The 9870-nt window shown below is 39.9% G+C and overlaps 1 protein-coding gene across 1 annotated transcript in view; it reads right to left on the bottom strand.

Annotated features, from left to right (window-relative positions):
- Positions 1 to 9870, bottom strand: part of LOC105544451 (chromosome unknown open reading frame, human C11orf80) — a 119145-nt gene that overhangs the window by 38024 nt on the left and 71251 nt on the right. The window contains exons 10-11 of the mRNA XM_011986962.1: positions 3161 to 3311; positions 976 to 1122 (exon numbers count right to left, since the gene is read on the bottom strand). Coding sequence (XP_011842352.1) covers positions 976 to 1122; positions 3161 to 3311 — 298 coding nt within the window. The remainder of the gene's footprint in view (positions 1 to 975; positions 1123 to 3160; positions 3312 to 9870) is intronic.

The raw sequence follows: 9870 nt of genomic DNA, 5'->3' as shown, positions 1-9870 counted from the left end.
TTTACTTTATTTTACTTTTTGAGACACAGTCTCAATCTCTTGCCCGGGCTGAAGTGCAGTGGTACAATCTCGGCTCACTGCAACCTCTGCCTCCTGGGTTCAAGAGATTCTCCTGTCTCAGCCTCCCAAATAGCTGAGATTACAAGAAGCCGCCACCATGCCAGCTAATTTTTGTATTTTTAGTAGAGATGGGGTTTCGCCGTGTTGGCCAGGCTGGCCTTGAACTCCTGGCTGCAAGTGATCCACCCACTTCGGCCTCCAAAAGTGCTGAGATTACAGGCATGAGCCACCGCACCTGGCCTGAGAAACTTTAAAAACATACCAACAAGCACTTGGGGATGCCAAGGAAGGAAGATTACTTGAAGCCAGGAGTTCGAGACCAGCCTGGGCAACAAAGCAAGACCTCCATACAAAAAATAATAATACAAAAAATAATTGAAAAAGTTATCCAGGTGCGGTTGCATATATCTGTAGGCCCAGCTACTTGGGAGGCTGAAGTGGGAGGATCACTTGAGCCCAGGAGTTTGATGTTGCAGTGAGCTATGCTCGTGCAACTGCACTCCAGCCTGGATGACAGAGCGTCTCTAAAAATTAAAAAAATTTCTTAAACATACTGAGCCCTGAGCCCCACCTCAGTCCATCTGGAAATCAGAATCTCTGGGGAATGAGCATTTTAGATGCTCTTCAGGTAATATTGTGCAGCTAACATTGAGAACTGCTGATCCCTAGGGAGCAATATATATGAAGTGTCTGCTGATTTCTGGCCAACCAGATCTAGAAACGTCGTCATTTAAGCAATGCATCAATATATGAATCTTTTCTATAGGATATATTTATTTTATTAAGCAGGGTTTTTCACTGAACTTCTTTATTCTACAGAAATATATCTAATTTACATGTGTGCATTACACAAAGTTTCCCTCTCTCTTAGCATTTGGCACATCCAAGCTGGCAACCCCATTCTCTTATACTTACTCCAGATTTCCATTTGCTGGACTGGAAATGCACTGTGGAAATCCACAAAGAGAAAAAGCAGCAGAGTTTGTCCTTGAGGGTCCATATTATGAGACTGATCCCCCTCACTGGATTCCGCCCGATAACTCACATCTGGAAGCACCAAATCTAGAGGACAAGATATTACATGAATTTCTAAGATAAGTAAAGCCCTCGAAATACAAAGTGACTACAGAACCTGTATTCTGAACAAAGAAGGATCTGAGAATAGGAGATCTAAATTCAAACACTCATTTACCTTCCTGAACCTGTTTCTCTATCCACATGATGGAAGCAAATCATAATGATTCACAGGAAGAACATGAAAATAGTAACTAGGTATGTAAAATGCAAACCAAACAACACTCCTTTACATTACTGAGAAGCACTACACAATAAATTAATTGATTCCTTGTACAACTTTCTAAGGCAGGTATGGCTGGTAAGAGGTTAGATTCACCTAAGTGTGATGACAACAGCTAACTTGTGTTACGTGCCAGGTACTGCATCAAATGCTTATGTACTATTTCCACATTTAGACTTTACAACAACACTATTGGATAGGACCTATTCTTATGCCCTTTTACAGATAAGAAAAGAGGCATAGATAGGTTAAATACCTCATTCAGCATGAGCCAGTAAATGGTGGAACTGAGTTCTAGATTTTGCTAGACTGACTAAAGAATCTGCTCTTAGCCCCAGTACTATATATTTGTATCCCCAAATGTAATCCATTGCCCAGTGGTCACTTTCTAGCACCTTGATCCTTTAGAATACAATCAGGATAGTCCTATATTTCAGATCCATGTAGAGAAGTACCTTCATATGGATCCTTGTTCTGTCCTTTAGAGTAATAAGGGAGGGAGATGAAGGGACATTTTCTACGTTATCCATTTCCAAAGTTAACTGAGAAAGTTCAGGACCATGAATTGGTAAAAAACTAAACCAGCAAAGCCCAAAAACAAAAATGAAAGAGAAAAGGAGATATGGAGAGCCCTAGAAATTCACCAGTCATATCTCTATTCGAAATCGGTGGAGTCTATCATTCCCTCTAAGATACTGCCCCATCCCAGTAGGCTTCAATCTTCTCATACCAGTCATAGCCGCAGAATACCTCTTCCCTATTGGCCATCTTCCTCAGGAGCCAGAAGACCAGACTACCTTCTAAATTTCATAGGATTCTAGTTAGAACAGTCAATCTCAAAACTGCAACCCCTCCTAGATATCAGCCCATGGTCACATACTCCAATTTCACAGTTTTATTAGCTCAGTTATTAACCTCCAACTTTTAGCATGATTCACCCAAAGCTGGTATGGTTAGAGTTTATGTGAATATTACAGTCCGCTTCCTAGGCCTAATACTATTACATCTTGCACTTGTATGTGTTTTAATTGTTTCTAAGGAATTTTATGTGATTTTCTCAGTTCACTATGAAGCATTTATCTTCCACAGTAGTTCAGAAGTATCACTGCTCCCTTACCTTTGTAAAGGCCCAGAGTTGACAGATTAGGTACATTAGAACTCTTCTGAACAAGTATCTAACAGAAGGACCAGGAATAGAGGAGGCAGCAGAGGAAGTAAGAGGAGAACCAGTATCAACATGCAATGCCAGGCCGGGTGCGGTGGCTCACACCTATAATACCAGCACTTTGGGAGGCTGAGGCAGGTGGGCCACTTGAGGTCAGGAGTTCAAGACCAGCCTGGCCAACATGGGGAAACGCTGTCTCTACCAAAAATACAAAAAACAATTAGCTAGGCATGGTGGTGGGCACCTGTAATCCCAGCTACTCGGAAGGGTGAGGCAGGAGGATCACTTGAACCCAGGAGGCAGAGGTTGCAGCCAGCCAAGATTGTACCACTGCACTCCAGCCTGGGCGACGGAGCAAGACTCTGTTTCAAAAAAACAAAACAAAACAAAACAAACAAAAACAAACAACAAAAAAACATGCAATGCCAAAACAAGCTCTGAAAGAGCTTTGTCTGTTTGACACCTGTTTGCCTCACTTCAAGTGGTCTCTCACATTTGGCCAGACCCTGACCCTCAAACCCCAACCTGGGCCATATCTCTGGTCATATTTTTATATACACTTTCTATTCGTATTTCCTTTCATTTCTCTAATATTCTTCAAGTTTCTTCATTCCTGTGCAGAGAGAGGGAGGATATACCTCTATCCAAATTGAGATCCAAATTGGGTACCATACACAAATGGTATTTTTTCCAATCAATTAAAGAAGAGGTATCTTTGAAGAAAGTAGTCATTGGCTGCTCCCAAGTTGACAATATCAGAGGCAGACCCAAAGGTCCATATAGAAATATGTGTAGTTGCTAAAGAAAACTGCCAAGTTTTAGTATCTTATGACTATGTATTCACTTGTATAAAAAAACAAATATAACCCTGACCTGGTTTACACTCCCATAAATGTGTTATGCAGTTACTTTTTTTTTTTTTCTTTTTTTTTTTTTTGAGATAGAGTCTTGCTCTGTCACCCAGGCTGGAGTGCAATGGCACCATCTCCGCTCACTGCAACCTCCACCTCCCGGGTTCAAGTGATTATCCTGCCTCAGCCTCCCAAGTAGCTAGGTAGCTGGGATTACAGGTGCATGCCACCATGACTGGCTAATTTTTGTAGTTTTAGTAGAGATGGGGTTTCACTATGTTGGCCAGGACGGTCTCGATCTCTTGACCCCGTGATCCGCCCACCTCCGCCTCCCAAAGTGCTGGGATTACAGGCATGAGCCACCATGCCCAGCCTAAGCAGTTATATACTAAGCCTTTCCACACTGAAGACAGGTGTGAGGCACCACAGATAGATCCACTAGGATCCCCAGAAATTTATTCTGGGTTTAATAAGTATGAGTTACAGATACAATATTAAGACAGTTTATTTATTCATCCGGTTCACATGATCATAGATTTGAAAGGCACCACAGGTTAACATTGTTTTAAGTTCTAAGTTCTTGGGGTACAAAGATGAATATCCAGATAATATCTGTCCTCAAGTTTATCATATTTACAGTATGAGAGATAGATAAAAGCTGGTAAGCTATAATACAATGTGATACATGCTAGAAGTATATACAATGCAATATTTTCTGGAAAGTATTTGAGTATACTCAGATTGAGAAGGAAACTTCCTCTGATCATCTCCAAACCTATTATCTAAAACAAAAGAAGGCAAGCCCCTGAAATGGTTTCTGAACTTCCCATTCCCACTCTTATCCTATCTGTAACCCAGGGTTTCTTAACCTCTGCACTAGTGACACTTTGGGCCAGATAATTCTTCACTGTGGTGGGCAGTCCTGTGCACTACAGGATGTTTAGTAGCATCCCTGGCCTCTAGCCACCAAATGCCAGTAGCACCCTTCCTCACATTACCCCCTCCATGACAATCAAAAATGTCTCCAGACATTGCCAAATGTCCTTTGAGGACAAGATTACCCCATTAAGAACCACTGCTTAACCTTTCTTGTCCCCTGAACCAAGGCCAGAGACCAGAATGTGTACTTTCCTTTATCTTTCTTCGTTTTCATCCTCTTTCTTATGGGGTAAACACAAGGTATTGTGAAGATTAAAATTCCTACCCAGTGGGCACTGGGGCATTATGGAAAGGCTTTATACCCGTAAATGAAGTCTCCCTCACAAATCTCAGAAGGCATTAACACATGAACTAAGGCTGACTCACTGTTTAGGGCAAGAGGAATTTTAAGATGCAAACTCAGAATAAGAGGGGAGTGTCTGAAGAGCCAAGAAGTGCAGTTGTCTTATAATTGGGTTGTTTAAATCATTTACATGTAATATGAATATAGCTACAGTTGGGTTTAAATCCATCATCTCTTTTCCATTTGTTGCTTGTATTCTTTGTTTCCTTTTTCCTCTTTTCTATTTTTGGATTAGAAATTGCTTTTTAAGTTTTAAAAAGTGTTTTCTCTCTCTCCCCACCCCCCTTTTTTAAGAGACAGGGTCTCATTCTGTTGCTCAGACTAGAGTGCAATGATGTGATTATAGCTCACTGCAGCCTCAAATTCCTGGGCTTAAGCGATCCTCTCTCTGCATCAGCCTCCAAGGTAGCTGGGACTACAGGTAAGAGCCACCATGCTGCCAGGAATTTTTTATAATTCCATTTTATCTCCTTTTAAAGTTATTCGTTATAACTGTTGCTTTAACCTAGGGATTGCCAGGCTTTATTAGTATACAACTTTAACTTATCACAGTCTACCTTCAAATGATATTGTAACAATTCATATACAGTCTAAAAATCCAGCGATATACTTCTACTTCTCTCCTCTTGGCCTTTGTGCTATTGTCACATGTTTTACTTCCACAGACGTTATAAACTTTATATGTTATATTTTTGCAGATCCATGACCAATGAACCCTAAGCATAAGAAATACGAAAAATATAGGCCAGGTGCAGTAGGTCATGCCTGTAATCCCAGCACTTTGGGAGGCCAAGGCGAGCAGATGACTTGAGGTCAGGAGTTCGAGACCAGCCTGGCCAACATGACGAAACCCTGTCTCTATTAAAAATACAAAAATTCGCTGGCCATGGTCCAGGTGCTCAGGAGGCTGAAATGGCAGAGATAGAAATCATTTCAGGGGCCTGACTGATTGAACCCAGGAGGCGGAGGTTGCAGTAAGCTGAGATCACACCACTGCACTTCAGCCCGGGCGACAGAGTGAGACTCCGTCTCAAAAAAAAGAAATATGAAAAAAATAGAAAATGATAGCAAAACATGTCACACACACACGCGCAAAATTAGCCAGATGTGGTGGTGCGCACCTGTACTCCTAGCCACTCAGGAGGCTGAAGTGGGAAGGTCACATGAGCTTAGGAGCTCAAGGCTGTAGTGAGCTAAGATCAAGCCACTGCACTCCAGCCTGGGAAACAGCAAGACCCTGTCTCTACATAAATGAAGAAAGCCTCAGTGAACTGTGGGATAACTTTAGGTGGCCTAATTCAAGAATGTGTAATTGAAGTCCTGAAGGGAGGGACTTCAAGACTTGTTTCTTAAAGATTTTTTTTTTTTTTTCTTCTGGTGAGGTACTTATGAAAGGAAAATTCAAACTCAAGACCCCAAACCACTATGCCAAAAGGAAATAATTTAGCTGAAAGCTGAGTCATGCAAGAAGTTGCCTCTCCTTTTGTTCCTAAGCAGATAGCTACAGATAAAGGGTTAAATACCTCTACAGGTAGCTACTCTTATGTTCTCCTTCTATTATATAAAGGGTCAATTTACTGAGCACAAGACAAATACATAATTGACTATTCCCCTACTTGCTCCTTTCTCTTGTAACATATGGATTCAATAATGTGACCATCCCCTCCCTCTTTCCCCTCCAGCCTGCATTTCCCTCCTTTAAATACCGAAGACCTCAAAACTATCTTTAGAGAAAGGCACAGGCACATCCTTAACCTTGGCAAAATAAACTTCTAAACTAATTGAGACCTGTCTTAGATACTTTTTGGTTTATATACTCAAGAAGGATATTTTGTGTTTTTAAAAGGACAAAAGTATTTTGTATCTACCCGCATAGCCACCACTTCCAGTGCTCTTCCTTTTTTGGGTAGATCCAGAATTCCATTTGGCATCACTTTTCTTCTACCTAAAAGATTTCTGTTAACATTTCTTATAATACAGGTCTTCTCGTGATACATTCTTTCACCTTTTCTATGTCTGAAAAATTCTTCATTTTGCCTTTTTTCTCTCAGTACTTTCTAAAGATGTTACCCCACTTTCTTCCAGTTAACATTGTGTCCAGTGAGAAATCTGCCATAATTATTTTGTTGCTGTACACATAATGTGTCTTTTTTATCTCCAGCTGCTTTTAAAATTTTTTATTACTGGCTTCAAATACTTTGATTGTGATGTGACTCAGTATAATTTTCTTCATATTTCTTACACTTAGGCTTCATTGATCATGAATCTGCAGGTTTATAGTTTTCATTAAAATTTGGAAACTTGGGGGTGAGACCCTGTCTCTACAAAAAAATTAAAATAAAAATAAATTTGCCAGGCATGATGGTGCATGCCTGTAGTCCCAGCTACTCAGGAGAGGCTGAGGTAGGAGGACTGCTTAACCCCAGAAGTTCGAGGTTGCAGTGAGCTATGATTGCACCACTGCACTTTAGTCTGGGCAACAGAGCAAGACGCCTTTAAAAAAAATTGCTATTTCTCTGAATTTACACTCACATTCTTCCATATGATGCTAAAAATTTTGGTTCCTAACATTGTTAACATAATTTTTTATCATAAGTATGTATACAATAATTCCAATATAAAATACCAATATTATTCCTAACAATCATGCCACTGAATAAATTTTAAGAGGTCTTTGGACTTCCATTTCATCCTTAGAGTATATCCTGCTAAGAATGTATAGTCAAAACACCATGTTCTAAAGTCTGTTGAATTAATTCTTCTTGTTACATGGATTATAATTTTAACATAATATACAGGTAAGTTTATTACCTTTTATGTTGAGGAATATTTGGATTGGATATGAAATTCTAGGTTGGTAATGGTTTTATTTCAGGACATTAACACTATTAGTCTAACACCTTCTGTTGGAATGGGGAAGTCAACTGTTAATTTGTTCATCTTTTAAAGATGATTTGTCCTCCTGACTGATTTTAAGAGTTTCTCTGTTTTTCATCTCTTTAGGTGTATAAATCTTTTTTATTTATACTGCTTGATTATTCTGTTGTTAAATCTGTCTCAGTTGTTTCAGTCATTAACTCTTTAAATACTGTTTCTGCCCCATTTTTTCTTCTCTCTTCTCTTTTTGGACATCAATTAAATACCCATTAGACAGTTTTACTCTTTACTCTGTTAACCCCTTTCTTCTGTATTTTCCATGACTTGTCTCTTTGCTTTATTTTTGCTAAGTTCTTGCTATCTTTAGCTTTTAGTTTACAAATTCACTTAAGTTGTACTTAATCTGCTGTTAAACCTGTGTACCAAATTTTATTCGACATTGGTTATTATATTTCTTGATTCCACAATTTCTGTTTTGTTCTTGTTAAAAGTTATTTCATATTTTACAGTTTGTTTCCTAGTAAAATTTTTCAAACTTGCTTTCATTTTCATAAACATAGTAAGCATAATTTTTCATTTTATTTTTTTTGAAACAGGTCTCACGTCACCCAGGCTGAAGGGCAGTGGTGCGATCATGGCTCACTGCAGTCTTGACCTCCTGTGCTCAAGCAATCTTCCCACTTCAGCCTCCTGAGTAGCTGGGACCACATGCATGCACCATCCATGCCCAGCTAACTTGTCTAGAGATGGGGGTCTCACTGTGTTTCCCAGGCTGATATCGAACTTGCAGGCTCAAGCAATCCTCCTGCCTCAGCCTCCCAAAGTGCTGAGATTACAGGTGTGAACCACTACACCCAGCTAAGCATAACTTTTTAAAGTCAATGTCTGATATCACCAGTATCTGGAGTCCCAGTGGGTGTTTCTGTGACTTTGTTTTTGCTATCTTGTCCTTTCTTACACCTGATTATTTGTGACTGTGCATGTGTGTGTGCATATGCACCATGAGACACTATTTGAAAAAGTGTTAAATAATTGGGAGCACAGGATGCAGTTATTTTCCTCTAGAAATTTTTGTTTGCTTCCATAAGACATCTAGAACTAACAAATCTAAAATCATCCTAATCCAATTTAAAAGTTTAAGATTTTCTGGCCTGCCTAGATGACCAAAAAGTATATACAGTCCATGTGAAGAGTGATTTATTTCAGGTTGACCTTACTCCTTAAAATATAGCCTTCTAGTTATCCCTTGCCCAAGGCAAGAGGTGTTTTTAGCAGCACTCCCAAGCTCAGCAGGTCCTGGATTCTTTGGCCTTCTTGTCCTGCATTGATTTGGAAGTATTAATACATCTTAGCCTCTCAACTGCTTGCTTGAATTGGCAAACTACTCCAGGGCAAAAGCATCCCCCAATGCTAGGCTCAGCTCTCTGTAATTCAAACCTCTCCTAAATCATGGCACAGAAACTCCTCTTCACTAGCTCTTTGATGCGTTTATGATTTTTTTTGTTTGTTTTTTGAGATGGAGTTTCGCTTTTGTTGCCCAGGCTGCGGTGCAATGGCGCAATCCCGGCTCACCGCAACCACCACCTCCCAGGTTCAAGAGATTTTCCTGCCTCAAGTCTCCTGAGTAGCTGGGATTACAGGCATGCACCACCATGCCTGGTTAATTTTGTATTTTTAGGAGAGACAGGGTTTCTCCACGTTGGTCAGGCTGGTCTCGAACTCCTGACCTCAGGTGATCCACCCACCTTGGCCTCCCAAAGTGCTGGGATTACAGGCGTGAGCCACCATACCCGGCCTGCTTTTATGATGTTTTAGTATTTCATCCAGCCTTTGCCTTCAGTGAGAAGGTTGGTCTAAATTATCAAGTTTGCCACTTTCAGAAAGTAAAATCTCACCAGAATTTTCATAGCTAGCTCTCTCTCTTTTTTAAAACACTCTCCTTAGAGGCTTCACGGACCATATTTAACATAACATCTCCATCACTCTCTATTACTTTGTTCTATTTATCTCCACTGCACTTATCACTACCTAGTATCTATCTGTTAAATTTTCCCCAAGAGGACAAAAAAATTTGTCTGTCTTATTCCTTCTAGACAATGGAATGAGGAGGAAAAAGAAACTTATTTATTTTATACTCTTCTGTACTATCTAGATATAAAGAAAAAGCATGTTTTAAAATAGAAAATGTCCAAGCATAGTCTTCATCACCATCCTGCTCCCTCCTCCTCCCTGAAAGATACTATGGTATCTTTTGATATCTGACATGCAACATCAGATAGCTGACATCTATCATACCATGCCTCTTGTTTTTTTTTTTTTTTTTTTTTTGAAACAGAGT

Source organism: Mandrillus leucophaeus, unplaced genomic scaffold (genome assembly GCF_000951045.1).
Source record: "Mandrillus leucophaeus isolate KB7577 unplaced genomic scaffold, Mleu.le_1.0 Scaffold30, whole genome shotgun sequence".
NCBI lineage: Eukaryota > Metazoa > Chordata > Mammalia > Primates > Cercopithecidae > Mandrillus > Mandrillus leucophaeus.
This window is presented reverse-complemented; position numbering and strand designations above follow the sequence as displayed.